Source organism: Epinephelus moara, chromosome 6 (assembly GCF_006386435.1).
Source record: "Epinephelus moara isolate mb chromosome 6, YSFRI_EMoa_1.0, whole genome shotgun sequence".
NCBI classification, from domain to species: Eukaryota; Metazoa; Chordata; class Actinopteri; order Perciformes; family Serranidae; genus Epinephelus; species Epinephelus moara.
In genome coordinates, this window is record NC_065511.1 from 38,282,181 (window position 1) to 38,298,908 (window position 16,728).

The 16,728-nt window shown below is 40.3% G+C and overlaps 1 protein-coding gene across 1 annotated transcript in view; it reads right to left on the reverse strand.

Moving 5' to 3' along the window:
* The window catches only part of LOC126391922 (thrombospondin type-1 domain-containing protein 7A), a 293,064-nt gene that overhangs the window by 66,966 nt on the left and 209,370 nt on the right, over positions 1-16,728 (reverse strand). Inside the window, exons 11-14 of the mRNA XM_050046936.1 lie at positions 10,299-10,414; positions 6,596-6,731; positions 4,639-4,742; positions 898-1,092 (exon numbers count right to left, since the gene is read on the reverse strand). Of these exons, the coding sequence (XP_049902893.1) occupies positions 898-1,092; positions 4,639-4,742; positions 6,596-6,731; positions 10,299-10,414 (551 nt within the window). The remainder of the gene's footprint in view (positions 1-897; positions 1,093-4,638; positions 4,743-6,595; positions 6,732-10,298; positions 10,415-16,728) is intronic.

The window sequence follows — 16,728 nt, forward strand, 5'->3', positions numbered from 1 at the left end:
AGCACAGTGTTACACAGTGTTAACAGTGTTACTGATACTATTCTTTCTCACACCTTCAACTTAAACCATTGTGTTGCCCCGCCCAATGTATATCATTTAATAATTACATTAATATCGTAAACATGCGAGTGACTAGTCGACTAATGGACCTAAATAACGACTACTGGTAGACTAGGAGGGGCAGCCCTACATGACTGAAAAACATCCAATCTGACTTTAGGACAATTTAATACTTTCCAATGCCTTTAATTAGTTCATGTGCATCTAAGAAATTTTCAGACTTTTTAAGGACCTGCAGCTACCCTGTGATAACTTTTACCAAGTTCAGCTGTAAGATTCTGGATAAAACTACAAAATCCACACCCTTTACTTCCTGATTTATTGCTAAAAATCATTAAACCAATCCTTCAAAGAGGGTTTAAATGCATTACATGACCTCTCTGCTCTTTTAAACCAGAATGGGTCAAAAGATTTCACATCAGTGAGAAAAAAAAGCTTTCACTTCCACTTTCTCACAGTTTAAAGTTGACTTTTCCCCCCGGTAACCTCTTGTAGACGAGCCTTAATGCATTTCTGCACTCTTGTCATTTTGCTTTTATGACTGTGATGCACAGGGCAACTGTCTGGGGACATCCTGATGGATAACAAAGGCTGAGGAGTTATTTCACATTTGTTGCTTTAATCCCACTGGAGCATTTAGCGGGCAAGAGCTATCTGAATAGATTTATGACCTTGTGTTTAACTTTACTGCTCGTCTCTTGGAGCGCTGCCCACCAGCATTACCCCCTAAACTGCCTGGTACCTCACCAACACTTAAACTACAGTGCAAATAAGCTTGTCTGAAAAGCATTTGAAACACCAGCCTGTTGTTTGTGCTGTGACGCGCTCTGTTCTCACCTATCAATGCCCTCTTTCTCGTTCGGACCCCCACACAGTCAGCTGTGCAGGACGAGAACTTGGACCAGTTGGTCAGCTGGCAGTCATCCTGGCAGGGGAGCTGACAGCGCTGAGTGATGGCAGGCATGGCCTTGGCGAATTTCAGACACTCGCTGATGTCGGCCTGCGTCCCGTCCAGCTGGCGACAGGACACAGCTGGAAGAATCAGAGGGAGACGGGTCAAAAATGCTTCATTAGAAGGTGTAGGAGGCCATAAAGTGGTTAATTATTTATTGTTTCAACAGATTGATTGGATGTCATAGCAGGTATTGAAAAGGGCAAGACAATGATTGATGGTATTTAAAGAGGAAATAACTGAACTACAAGTACTGACCACACTGTAGACACTTTGAGGTGCTTGTGCTTCACTCCTACATTTGCATTCTATGCTACTTTATACTTTTATTCCAAAATAATTCAGATACATGTTCTTATTCCACTACAACTCTTTCTACAGCTTTACTCATTAAGAATAGCAGATTAAGACTTTATAGATAAAACACATAGGCAAATTATAAAAAATGGTGCAAAATTTAAAGCTTAATTTATGACAATGCTCCATATAAACAAAACAACTGTATAAAGTGAGAAGAAGAGAGGACAACAGTTAAAAAAGATTTGACTTAACAATCCCCTCCCTCCTCCCACTACCCTGACAACAGCTATCACAACAAAAAATATACACACTTTAAGCAGAACAAAACAAAAACAAACAAACAAACAAAAAAAAAACAAGGGGCTGGTGGGGTATCTCTGGGTGTTGGTATGGGGTTGGATTAGGTTTGTGGGAATAGCTGATATCAAGTCTAACTTGAGGAGCTAGTAGAGGAGTGAGCTCACCATGGTGAGGAAGAAGAAGAGAGAAATAAACAGATCCCAAATAAAATGAACTTTCTCAGCCTTATTTTGTTGTGTATACCTATTTATTTTAAAGTTGCTATTAACTATTTAGATATCTCATCAAGTATGAGAATCAAGCATTAGAAGGCCAAGGAACATTATTTCCGACTTGAGCAACTACAACATTTAATCATCTGATTATGTATGACTGCATCTATGCATATTAATAATCCAATAAGAGGAGCCCTCTGCATATATTTTCTTTTACTTTGACTTGTCTGACAGTTATGCACATTTTGCATTTGAAATCTAACCTAAATAAAATGTTAAAATTTAACTTTAAGGAACAGTTTGACATTTTGGGACATTGGCTTGGTTTACCAGAGTTGAATTAGATAAAAGCAGTATGAAGCTAAAGCCAGCAGCTGGTCTGAAGATTCTGAGGTTCACTAACTTCACAGTTGAGCACATAACCTCCCATACAACCACACATGAGATATAATGTTAATCTGAAAGGCTTTAGAGTTGCTGATATGCGGATTTCTCACCTTTGGACAGAGCCAGGCCAGCAGTTTCCTCACATGTCCAGTCCTTATGCTAAGCTAAGCTAACAGGCTAATGTCTGTACGTTCATGCTGTATTAAACAGGGAGAGCTTCTTGTTCTAATGGATGGATATGTGGGTAATATCAATCTTTTCATCAACTGTAACTCGCAATAAGAAGGCAAATGAGCAGTTTTCCCATAAAGTGAACTATTCCTGTAATAACTCCTGTAATTCTTGTAAAAAAGAAATCACTTAATAAAAATTTGAATGCAGGTCTGATTTTTTTGTAATGGAATACTTTTACATTGTGATATTGCTACTTTTAAAGGGGCATCATTCTCTGTCCCCTCTCTAAATTCGGAAGTTTTTGCATGTCCATAAATGCAGCGCAGGCAGAACTCCCCATGAGGTCTTCTGTTCCTCTGCTGCCGTGTATAATTGGCATTCTGCTGCTCCGTCTGTGTCCAGAGTGCACTCTGCGCCCCGAGAATAACAGAACAGCATACATATTACGACAGCGCTACTAATTAACAGTCCAGCTCCAGAAATAGAAAATCAAAACGTGGCAGCAGATGTTTTAATCCTGCAACAAATACATAAACATGTGGAAAACCCTGAGTATTGCACTTACATACATTTAAGTGATGGCACTTTTGAGTAATTTTCTGAGACTAGGTGAAACTCCTGAGCCGCACAACACATCATACAACTGTTACCACAGGCTGTACAGTGCTGCCTGTTAGTAGTAAAATGACTTTGATGTGTACAATTGCTGTAGTACAGTAAGAGATACAAATAACTCTTCCCCCACTGGTGAGCATCATAACATCAAACACAGATTTAAAGAGGGGAACTAAAGAGTCAATGAAAAATAGATCAGAACTCTATAATTCAGATTACATCTTGCGGGGGGCTAAAGAACAATTATCAGCAGAGCAGACACAAAAGCATCTCTACCTCAATCGGTTCGAGGCCAGAAGTCAATTTGTGTTGGCTTGCATCACCCCGATTCTTTGTTCTTTCAATAAAGGGTATTACTTGTGTTGCTGCAATATTTCATTTTCCTGTGATGCAGACGTTGTGCAGGGCTGTACCTTCATAGAGAAATCAATCTCTAAGCACATTTTTGCTGAACCCCCCGAGGGCACTGCTATTGGTTTGGAAAGCCTCCGTCTGATGGTGTGTTAGGTCAGGTATTATCTTGTGTGAGTGTGCATGTGTGTGTCTCTGTATGAGACAGAGAGAGAAGCACATGCCCACAGTTGCTCTGTGTGTTTAATAGTGCTACTACGGTGCTTTTTCCCCCTCTAAGGAAAGCCTCTGTCCAGGTAAACACCACAATACGCTGTCAGAAAAAACTCACAGAGCAGAAAGGACAGTGTGTCGCATTTGGTTTGAGTCAATGACAAAAGGATTTATGCCATTTAAAAGTGTCAGAGGGGGGTGAAGACATGTGCAGAAGAGTCTGGACATCAGGTGTCACATGGTATCAAATCAGCAAAAAGCTGCACAGAATCTGGGATAGTGCGACGGGTATATCTAAAGTGGACAGTAAAGCATTTTCATGAATAAATTGATTCTTCCATCCATTAATGTAAGCTAGCGAAGACGAAACAGAAATATAAGCACTAATAATGGCCTTCTATAGGAGCTGGAACATAATGAAATTGATCATTCTGCGTGACCCCCTGAAATTGAATTTTTATGAAAGCCTCCCAGGACTACATGGTACATCCATCCTCTATAAAAAGGCAAGAGCAAATATGCTTTCAAAGTGGGAGAGCCACAACTCCTTTAAAGTACTTGTCACTTATGCGTGAAGCCCATACGAACAGGAGTTTGGGCTGTTGTAGGCTATAGGCAAGGTGCAGCATCCTCTCCTAAATTTCAACACCAGACATTTGATTAAAATTGCATGACAAGAGCCTGAGGTGAAAAAAAGCCAGCAGTGAAACAACCCAAACTGTCAAACGAGTCTCAAGAGGCACACGATGAGTTGAGAACACATTTCCTTCCCAAACTCAGGAGGATTACAAAAATAAATAAATAAAAAAAATAACCAGAAAAAGAAAAAAAGTCTCTTGTGGATGTTTTTACGAGTGTCAGCCTCAGTTCGTGTCGCGTCTTGTAAGTGGGAGGATTTGATATGTGCTTTAAGTAAATTGGCCTTTTCTCTAAACCTTGGCACATCCATCTGCTGCCTCATGGCTGGGCTCCAGATGCACCGAAATGAGCAAAAATTTAATTTAAGGTGATTAGGAACGGTTCAGTGAAGATGTGGAGGGAAATGGGAGATGAAGAGATTGGTTTCTATACCTCTTGTTTGAAGTCCTGGACCACAGGTCTCCTGCGCACCGGGATGGTCCTGTCTGAGAAACCATGGGACCAGCTGGCACTTCCTCCATTTGTGAGTTTTCCACCTGGAATAAATCACAACAGTATAATTAAATCAATGCAATAATACTGTTCACTATTACACCGACACTGGGCAATGCAAGACAGCCAATATTTCATGGTGATCTGTATATAAGGCTAAACTATTGGAGGAAAATATCTAATAGTGGTTTTTGGGACCAATATCAAAACATATATGGCAATTATTTTCTATAAATTAAACTACAGGCCTGTATTTGTAGTGTGCATAAGATTTAACATGGTATGACAGTACCAAGCATTACCACAAACACAACCTGTTATCATATTAATTGCCTGCGATAAAATAATGCAGTTGCTTCTTGTTGAGGATCTCCCTTTTAGACCAGTCAGCCAGAGCCAACAAAAATCAATTTGGCTATTTCTCTATTTATTCTTGACTGTTACCCAGATAACATAATAACAGAGTGCTACAGACATACTCAATTAAGTACTGCATTCAAATGTCATATAAGTAAAAGTATTATCAGCTAAATGCACTAAATGCATCAAAAATAAAAGTACTGGTTTGTCAGAATGGGCCCTTTGAGTGTAATATTATCATAATGCAATTATTATTATTATTATTATTATAAAAGAATTAACAGGTAAACAGTATTAAAGCCGTTGGAGGTGGAGATAATTTGAAATACATTATATACTTCTGGATAGCTTAATCACAGTATCATATTTGATATACTGATTAAAATAAATTGGTCTTTTGTTTGTGACCTAAAAATCAACTAGGAAGTAGATCCAGCTGTTCAATATATGCAAAGTTAATACACTAAAAAGTACAATATTTCTCTCTCTCCCTTCCTAACGGTACCTGAGGCAATGTACTCCGTTACATTCCACCACTGTGAACGTACACATACCGTACTGACACCCCTCATTGATGCTAATAGCCTCCTAATGATGCTAATAGCCTCTTAATGATGCTAATAGCCTAGCACCAGCTCTACATTTCACTGTAACGTTAGCTAGCTGCTTGAGCTAACATTAGCTTAAGACGAGCTGCTTTAAAGCCCCAAATTTTAAGCCATTAATTAATACATTTAAGGTTGAAAGCTTAAACAGTGATATTTTGTTTGTATATGTTTACCTGGGAGATTCTGACTACTCTGTTTCAAAGCTGTCTTTCATTAACAACCGACAACCGTCGACTACGAGTTGCTAGCTACCTGACTAAACGTCGACGTTAGCCGATCAAAACGATCGTTTATCTTTGCAAAGACTGATCACTCTGTTGTTTTTTCTGAACAGACAAAAAAAGAAAGAGGCCCACTACTTATTTTAGAAACACCAAAAAATGACACAGAGTGATATATCTTCTTCTACATATTTTAGATTGAAATGTACAGTACACACTGGTAGTTTGATTTTTAAGCCTTTTATTATGTTTATTGTAATAAATATAAAACGTAGCAGCACAGAGCTATATTGTGGTAAAATAAAATTACTACCATTTTTTGTAAATAAACTCTTGGCTAAATAGCTCGGCCATATTGGAATATTGTCAAACACACAAATGTCCTCTTCTGGCCCATGAGGACTGTCATGGTGAGCCAACCAGGCAAGAAAGACAGGTCTATACAGTGTGTCTGTAAACAACACACAATATATTTATTATTGTTTAATATTTTTATATCATGCACATTTTATTTTCATTTTAATGTACATTTTCTTTATCAAATTTTTCTTATCTTTTTTTTTTTTTAATCCACTAGCCACAGGATCAAGTGAACACAACAGCCCTGGCTTTGTTAAAATTGATGATGTAAAAAAACACAAAATAAGGCAAAAGCGTGGAACACCTATATGTGACATTAACATGATCGGACCACTGTCGTGTTTTTACCTGAATCCTGGACAGATTTTGGGGACCTCACAGTCCCTGTCCTCCTCCAGCACCTCTGGACAGTCCTGTCCTCCGTTGGACGGCAGCTGGATGGTGAGCCGCTTCCTTGATTGCTTTCTCTTCACGGCGTTACCAGCTGAACAGACACACACAATTACTGAATTAAAATAAGATATGTCTGCATGGAGAAGTGATGAGGAACATGTCAAAATGATAAGCTAGGCTGCTCTGTTAATAGTCCTTGAAGAATGGACTTGGAGACTACTTCTGCCAGATCTAATTGGACAGCTATCATAGACAACACGCACGTCTGATTACTTGGGATATCAAGCCAACAACGATGATGTAGAAAAATCCCATTAGACCTTGGAATTGACTCAGATTAAATTTATGGTGTTTACATGTGAGGAGATGCCCTCAAGTAGTTCATTAAGATGAAACGAGCCTCTGGATAGTCCTGAACCCTGCCTTACACCCTTGTATGTGGGTGGTGCAGAATCCACTGCACAAGGTGAAGATATCAATAGCACCAAATTAAAATGCACAGCCACTAGTGTGGCATGCTCAGACTGAAGAGATTGATGCCCCTGTGTCACACGAAGAGGTCATCAAAATATGGACGGTAATGATTTTCAGATGTAAATCAATTTAATGTATTTGCCTCCACTGAAGAGCTCCGGCAACGGCTGCCTGACAGAGGTGACCTCATCCCGACAATGTTTTTCTTTCACAGCATGAAAACAACAACAACTCGATGACACTTGCTGACACTTGTAGCCACGGGCGAGTCGGCTCGCCAGGCGCCCTAAAAGAGGTCGGCCCAAAGGTTGTCTTACATGCCAATCTGTCAAATTAATTACGTGTAACGAGACGTGAGTGCAAGTGTTTATGTAGTGGTTAATGTGAGCTGCTGTGTGCAGAGGGTCTCACCTCGGTAGTCTTTCCTCACAGTCAGTTTAAACTTGATTCTCAGGCCAGTCTAGAGTCACAGCTTTACATGTCAAACTGTATTCAAGTTCTCTTGTTTATTATCATATTATAGTTCACTATCGTAGCATGACACCGACACAGTGCCAAATATTGTGTTGGAAACCCTTGTACACAATTTTCTAAATTAAAGAATGTCCGGTGTCGGAAAGAAGTTAACTAATTATTAATTAAATTAAACTAGTAATTTAACTACATTTTGCAGCAGCTGGCTGGTCAGTTAACTACATTCATATTTGCATAGTAATTCAAGTAATTAAATACATTTTTGTGTAGTTAACTACTAAAACTACAAACAACTTTGTGCCATAAAAGGACAAGAATTACTTTTTTAGTTTTATTTTAATCATTGCGTCTCTACTGTGATTGACCCCCTTTGACCACATTAGTCATAAGTATTGACTATTGCTATTCATTAACAATTAAAAAGAGAAGTTGCTGCATGCTATTTCAGAAGTTACCTGGATAACTGAGTAATTCTGCTTGGTGCATTTCCTGGATTCTAGGGTGCGTTCCAAATCGCATACGTTCTCTTTTTACTTTCAGTAGGTACTGCAGCTGCCCTTAAAAAGTACGTACTGTTGCATGCAGTATGCACACAGTCCAGACAACTAAGCCCTGAACTTTGACCATCTTGCTTTTATATCCATTACCGTGGAGATAAATTAAATACTGCTTACCGAGTTCACCAGAGACGGAGATCAACCCGGAGAGCTCTGCTGTTGTTACTTTGCAATGTGTGTAGTTTGACTTTAAAGTTATCACTGCACAGATTGTAGATTCTAACAGATCATATTTGCGACAGTGAAATTACATCTGCAGTTCTCTGGCATTGTTATCTTGTTGTTTATAATAGTTATGATTATTTTGGTCACTTAAACAATCAATATTCCTATTATTACTATTCGACTGGTTCGTCATTGTAACTTCAGACAGCTGTCAACCAGCGGTCACGCCATCATCTGTTTGCGGTTCAGTCAATGTGACGTATCGTCCACTGTGTAGTGGATTGTGGGTCAGAATAGCCAGAAAAGTATGCTGGCTTGCATACTGCAAAATTGGGCCAGATATAGCAGAACATCCTGGTATTTTTGGCATACTGTATTTGACATACTATTTATTGGGACATGACAAATCTTTTCCTGGCGTACTATATAGTTTGGTAGTATGGTTATTGGAGCACACGGCTAGTTTCTGAAGGAAGGTGTTTGACTGATGGACATTGTTTACAAAATCAAAGCTAACATTCTTGCACGTTCCCAAATACAGTGGTGTATATATTTATCTTGGTTTATATATGACTTGTGGTAAAGTAGGCTCTTTTTGCAATAAACTCAACTGAGTGGCTTTTTGGTAACGCAACTTTTGTGTATAATATTTGTAATCACGCGAGTTGTCATTTTGATCCTTTTTTACAAAGTAGCTTGAATTAGTTTTTCTAAGCAGCTTTGGTTAATCAAACTATCCCTATCCCCAGGGTAGCTTGTTGTTCAACATCTTCCAGTCTTAAGTAATTGCAGAGCTATGCTTTCAAACCAACATCCCTAACACTGCCAGTGTCAGGGTTCCTTCACATTTTCCATTTTAAAATTCCATACTTTCCCAGACTCAAATTTCCAGACTTCTCTGTAGATTTTTCAGACCATATCTGACATCTGACTACAAACAGCTAGATGTTTATTATACATATACTGTATAAATAAATGGTTTTTATGGTCACTGTTAACATAGATGTAGCTGTATGCCATGTGTGCTGCTATGTTGCCAAATAACTGTCAGAATATTGTAGCGAGGTACTGTAGCTCATACAAATCAATTTGACATTTCAGTCTACACTCCTACACACAAAGCTTAAGAGACGTTCCACTGTCAAACATCTCAAGCGCCAAACAGGAAGTAAACTTATCAGCGCTACCTATACTTGCATTACTTGTACTGTTTCCTCCATATTATTTAGTCTCTTTTCTAAATAAGAACCAAAAAAGATTTGAAATCTGTGCAGCCTGGTTTATTCACAGCCATAAACATTTCCTCATGCTGTTTACGTGTGTGATAACTACATGAGTTCAGACAAGCTTAAATAATTGTGATGCTGTGTACATATGCAAGTCAAAGATACTGCCACATTTTCTTTTGAACTGGTCGCAGACGTCCAGATTTGGTTCAGTTATAAAACACTTGTTGGGGCAGAGCTGTTCTGCAGGCTGTGGCATACAGATGTAGAGGCAGCTCTGTGTAGGAGTGTACCTTCAGTCGCATACCATACTTTTTTCTTGCATTTGACAACATCAGGCTCGCTCTGGCCCCTTCTCTCTCTCTCACAGTGGTAAACATTTTGGCTGAGCTGGCTGCCTGCTCCAAACACCATGAAAAGCACCCTGCTTGTACTGTATGATCAGTTTATTGTTAGAAATTCTGAATGTATATTTTAGAAAACAGAACAGAGGCAAAAATCTGGAAACACAAATAATTTCCTGTACCCTCTTTTCTTTTGTCTGTATTTATCCAGGATAATCAAATTCAGTACATTTCCACAATGTGATGTAAAACAAACAAAGCCAGACTGAAAACTACAAAAAAGCTAAATTAAGCAAAATTGAAATCTGCCAATAAACAACCATTCCCTCTTCTCAGTGATCCACATGACACAGTATTAGTTCACATCAGCCGAGTCATCTCTCCTTGCAGGAGATTAGGTTTTCTTTTCCCGCTGTACCTGCGTCACAAGTGACAGGACACGGTGTCCAGTCGCTGAAAGGCGTCATGATGCAGTCTTTCTTGCAGGGCAGCTGACACGGTCGCACCGTGCTGGGTCGAGGGCCGTCTGGACACCTAGGCAACAAAAGCACACACAGCAGGGTTTTAAAGTAACACTGCTGGGTACTCTTTACACACACACCAAAACACACAGCAAGTCGTCTGAAAACCTCAGAGGCACATTAAACGGAAACATGTCAATATACAGAAGTAGATTAATGCTCAGAGGATTTTCTGGGAGACACTCACCTTCCAGTAAAAAAAAGACTGCATGGAGAAGCATCAGACAAGAACAACAGTGATCTTTTTAAGTCAACAGATGTTGAATAAAAAACACTAGTAACACCTCCCAAACCCTTTGGACCAGATAAAACCTGAAACCATGGTTTGGGTTTCAGGTCGTTTTAATCCTGCAGGAGGTTTCCTATTCCTGGTTTCATTTTCCAATACCGCAACCTGGGATGACAAGGATATCCTGTAATGTAGCTCAGTATGCTCAAATTAAATTCTGGTGTTGGTTAAAGGCACTTTACCACCTACAGGAAGCAACAATTTGAGTACAGCGTGTGCTGTGGAGCAAGAGGTGCTGGCAACTGCAAGATGAACATGCAGTGAGAGGAAATTAACACACGTTTGTGGAAGCCACTGCACGCTGAGATCATAAAAATATATGATCAAGGGTCTTTTATTACTGTGATTTTACGATGTTGATCTATTCAGTACACATGGCATCTATTGCACATCTCAGGGATTCCTCTTCTGTGAGGTTTCTTCTATTTGTTCCCTGTTAAAAGGCTTTTTTCTGGAGTGTTGCCATGTGTGAATTGAGTTTCTAAGGAGGGAGGGTGCTGTATGCTTAAACAGAATGTGAAGCCCCTTGAGGCAAATTTGTGATTTGCGATAACAACACGGATAAGAGCAACATGTTTTAGTCATCGCTGCCTGATCACTGGATATATATGTTCATCTGAGTTTGCGGTCATGACTACAAACTATTTCCTCTGGCAACAATCTAGGCATTTAGAGTAAAATTTGAACTGTTCCCAAACTATGTCAGCACTCTGTCCACAGAAAGTTGAACTAAGTGACTTGCAGATCTCTCAAGCACAGGGGTGCTCAATGTTTTGATGACTGAGTGCCAATTTAGAGAGCCAGCACATCATTGAGAGGATGTGTCAGCTACTTTCACCAAGCAGTCCCACACAAACCCTCTAACACTTAAATGCTTACCATGCTGAGCAATTCGCTCAGCTACTACATAGCTTACATGTGTCACACTTCGTGACTTATTACAAGATTTGTGAAGACTGACTGTTGGGCAGATAAGTCTCATTGAAACTGTTTAACCGTCATGTGTGGTCTTCACCCACGAATTTGTCATAGGATTTATTATTGGTCTCATAATTGCATTTAATATTAAATTCCTTGAGCACTGAATTCACTTGTTTGCAGATAAGGCAGTTCACTTTATCTGTCCCCTGAGGTCTGATGAAGTAAGAGTTGATCCATTTTCCTTGAAATCTTCCTTTCTCCTCAACCATAAAGTTTTTTCTGTGGTGGCTTCCATATCACTGACACAATAAACTGCTGAGTTGTCCACTGAAATCCAAAACTTCAGCACTAGCACTGATGACAGAACATAATTCCGGTAACACTTGCGAGGTGCCAGTCGTCATTTCTAACCTGATTGATGCTTTTTAGGGGTGCACAGTTTGACGCAGCAGCTAAGTGGTGTATTAAATGTAAGCTTTTGGATGTTAAAGTATTGAAATGGACCACGAATATTAAAATATAATGCTTGCATTTCATGTCATGCTCAGTGGGCCAGACAAAATGATTTTGAGGGCTGCCATTAGCCTGCGGGCCGAACTTTGAGCAACTATGCTTGGTGCAGAATTATACTGCAAACAAGTAGGATGGTAAACATTAATGTGACACAGTATGAGCTTTATATATTGCAAACATTATGTCGTGGGATTTCTAGTAACTGAACTTTTTCAGAACACTTTTTGAAGCTCTGGAGCAACTTTAACTGAAATATGGACCGTTAACCATCCATCCATTTTCATCTGCTTAGCAGAGAGTTGCAGGGGAAGCAGGCTGAGCAAGGTACACCAGACATCCCTCTCCCCAGTGATTCTTTCCAGCTCCTAGGCCAGATGAGCTATATAATCCCTCCAGCTTGTTCTGCATCTCCCATGGGGGCCTCCTACCAGTTGGATGTGCCCAGGAGGTGTCCTAATCAGATGCCTGAACCTCAACTGACCCCTTTCGACACAAAGCAGCAGCGGCTCTACTCCGAACTCCCTCCGGATGTCCGCGCTCCTTACCCTATCTCTAAGGCTGAGCCCAGACACACTACGAAGGAAACTTATTTTGGCCGCTTGTATCCGCAATCGCATTCTTTCGGTCATTACCAAAAGCTCATGACCATAGGTGAGGGTTGAAACATAGATGGACCACTTAATCGAGAGCTTTGCCTTCTTGCTCAGCTCCTTCTTCACAACAACAGTCTGGCGCAGTGCCCACATTACTGTGAACACCGCACCACACCACCTATCCATCTCATTCTCCATTTTACCTAGACTTGTGAACAAGACCTTCAGATACTTGACCTTCGCTTGGGGCAGTAAATCTCTCCCAACCCACAGGGGGCATTTTACTATTTCCCAGCAGAGAACAATGGCCTCAGACTTGGACGTGCTGACTCTTATCCCCAACCAGTGCATGCTAGATGTTATGGTAGGATGAAGCCAAAAGAACCACATCATCTGTAAAGAGCAGACATGCAATTCTGAGGTCCCCACAGTGGACCCCTTCCTCCCCCCCCGCTGCCCCTTGAGATCCTGTGCATGAATATCAAAACTCTTCTACTTCAACTCAGCACCAATAACTTTCATATATGTACCGACAGTCTGGAGCCAACTGACATTTAAAATAGTGACTGCTTGAGATATAAACCATGTTTTAAAGCATTAATAAATATCACTGTAGCGGTCTGGCACACCAACCATCTGGGTATTGCTTGAATACAGAATGTAATTATTCTCGGCACAATCTAGGGCAATAAAAACTGATGAAAACCTTCGTAATCACATCCAGTTTACGACTGATGTATGCCATCTGGCTCACGGTGCTTGAAAGATATAGAGAAGAGGTGGTCATATCCCCCAACAGATCCATGTACACAGGGAATGTTGAGCAAGTCTACAGGAGGACGTTTTATATTTATCTGTCTCTGCTGAGGAAACACTCCAGAGCTCCTTAAGGGTAAAGCCAGCAGACTAGCAGACCAGCCTCGGGACAGAAAGCCCTTGTTTTAACTGGATTCTGCTATCAGTGAGTGATAATCCTTTTGATGGCACAGAATACAGGGTCAAGCCGAGGTTTTTCGAACAAGGGTTATGGTTAATCTTCAGTCATTTAAGCACCTAGGGTCCCCTGTGCATACCATCGGGCGAAGATAAATAGGTCGAGATAGACCTGCTGGAAGACATCTTGTAATCTGATCTCTGCAACACAGCATCCCTGGTCTTGCAGCAGGATGTTACCGCTCTTTCCTCATCCTATGGCTGACACACAGATCATCTGGGTCAGGTTTAATGTTGCTAAGAATGAGCGCTCTCCTCTGGGCGTTCCATACTCGTTAGCATGGTGTTATCAGGGAAGCGATAGGGAGCCTCACAGGGAAAATGTAATAATGTAACAGCGACACAAGGAGAGATTTATTTTTAATACCAATAGACAGAGCTAAATCCCTCTCGAGCGGAACAAATCCTCTGGTGTCTTCATACAAGTGAATGGTCCCCAGGAAAAAAAAAAAAAAAAAAAAAAACAGCTGCCGGATGCAGCAGGAGGAGGACACATTTACATTTTCAGCCTTCAGCTGATGCTCACGTCCGTAAAGAAGTGGATGAACAGGTGTCTAGCCTCGAGGACACTTCAACAGGACGCAAGGCTGTTAAGATCCAACCCATGGACCTGAGTCTGCAGAACAATCTCTGCACTGGTGCTACCCAAGATATTATCATGTACATATATAAATGTATTTTAACTCTGAATCGTCTGCAGAGATCATGAGGCTCTTTATGATGAGAAACCTGGCAGAGACTGCAGCGTGAAGGCAAAAATAAACAGCACACAGAAATCTGTAAGATCTAAATGCAATCAAAGTATATATAGAACAGATGGAAAAGCAATTTATTATATAAGCAATCCAATAAGCAGGAGGCCGATATCTAACCTGCAGGTCCTCAGCAAAACAAGATTAACACAGCTTTTCATTATTTTCATTATGGTTTGTCACGAGTTCAGTCTTTAACAGTTTATAACAATTTTAATCAGCCTCAAACTACTTTGCTTTCTGTTCCACAAGAAAGAGCAGAGCGAGCTAAAGGTCCAGTGTGTAGGATTTAAAACAGGGGTGTCAAACATACAGCCCGTGGGCCAGAACCAGCCCTCCAAAAGGTCCAATCCGACCCACTAGATGATTAGGCTAAGAGGTGCCAGGTTACAAGAGCAAGCTTAACAGTGAGTGGCTGCTTCATGTAAAATGCTGCTTCAGATGCTTTTCACCCTGACAAGAATATAAAAACACCAAACAACTATAGATATTTGTTACATGTCTGTGTGTTTTGAGCCCGCCCTTTGTTTTGTGTTTTCCTCTTTCTTTTTTCAGCGTGCAGCTGATCCTCATCATTCCTCATCAGCGAGGGTATAAATGAATGAAGGAGGAGTAATGCCAGTGCCGGTGGGCCAGAAGACTCTGACAATTGCTTGTCTCAAAGACGTGGGTAAATAAGTGAGAGTTTGGTTAAGTGCTGTGATATTTGGTTGGCTGTGTTTAATCTTTTCTTTATTTTGTGTGTCCCTGCTACAGGCGATCCAGTTCCTTTTTGGAGCTCGTTTTTTGTTGGTGGTCCCTTTTTCCCGTTTTCATTGTAAATAAACTTCCTTTAAAGTGCCGATCTGTTTTGCTTGCCTTTTTCTTTCCTCCATTTCACCGTGTTACTCCCCTCTTCCCCCAGACCTCTGGCGAGGATGTAACAATATTGAAACATTGCAAAATACTGTCAATCAGCAGCTTAAAGGGAAATTTCGGTTTATTTCAACCTGTCTCCTATCATCCTAAATTTGTTTCAAGTGACTAGTGACATAAAAATAATAGTTAGCATGTTAGCCGTTAGCCTAGATACAGGCATATTAAAACGTAAGTGAACGGGCAACCTTCAAGTGCAAAGTTAGTCCACTAAACAAGCTTTTTTTCCACAAAGACCGCCTCATATCGTTAGGATAAATGTCAGAGAACATATAGAAAACGACATGTAAACGTATTGTCTTACCTTACCGGTGTGGTGCCATGTTTGTTTACCATTTAGCTCTGCTTTCCAAAGCGCGGCCGAAATATCACGAGAACAAGCAGCGATCTCATACGCTTTGCAACCTGCCATACGCTTTCTGTGTGATCGGGGCCGAATTCAATGTTTTCAATGAATAAAATCACGTAGTCTGCTTGATTTAGAGGGGAGGAGACCTCTGTGGTTAATTCAGCTGTAAAAACCTCTTGAACATCTGGATTGGACAAAAAAATTGAGCCCACATTAAGTTATCACAGGAAATAGTTCGCAATGTCCGTCTCTGACATGTCAAATAGTGTTGAGAAACACTATTTATTAATGTGAAACTGCTTTATTCCACTTTTAATCACCAGGTCCATTTGTTTTAGAGAGGAAGAGACCTCTGAGGGGATCATTCAGCTCCCAGTAAAAACGTCCTGAACAATGAACACTGAAGGAATTCTAACTAGGAGAAGTTTGAGCTGGTTGTAATCCTCATATGCCATTAAATCTCCCTAAATCTTACACACTGAACTTTCAAACAACTCTCCAAATCAGATTGTTGATCAATTATAAGGATATTGAGGAATTTCCCAGCTAAATTGGCTAGTAAGAGGATTAAAGCCATCTCAAATTTGATGCTAATAGTAAACCCTGAACAAGTATCCCAACAATGTTGCAGCTGACTGTGCTGGAACATTAATATTTCATATCAAAGAAATGCAGAGCAGAATTTCTGGAATTTATCTAAGCAAGTGAGAAATCTCTCCCTCTAAAGTGCCTCCTTTTTGTTTCTTTATTGGTTGTTTTTTCATGTTGTGAAATGTAGGATGACTTGTATGTGTTTCTAAAAGGACTACAGATGTTGTATTTCTTTTGCGTATTGATTCTCGATTCCTTGAAAAGTTGCCTTAGGCACAGAAACATCTTTCCGCATCATGAGAGATCAGAGCACTGAGGCAGCAGTGCTATTAGATGATGTGACTCCAAGAGCTCTTTGACAAAGAGGGGATTAAACCTTTGACCTTGTTAAACTCCCTCTGCTACTCAAAA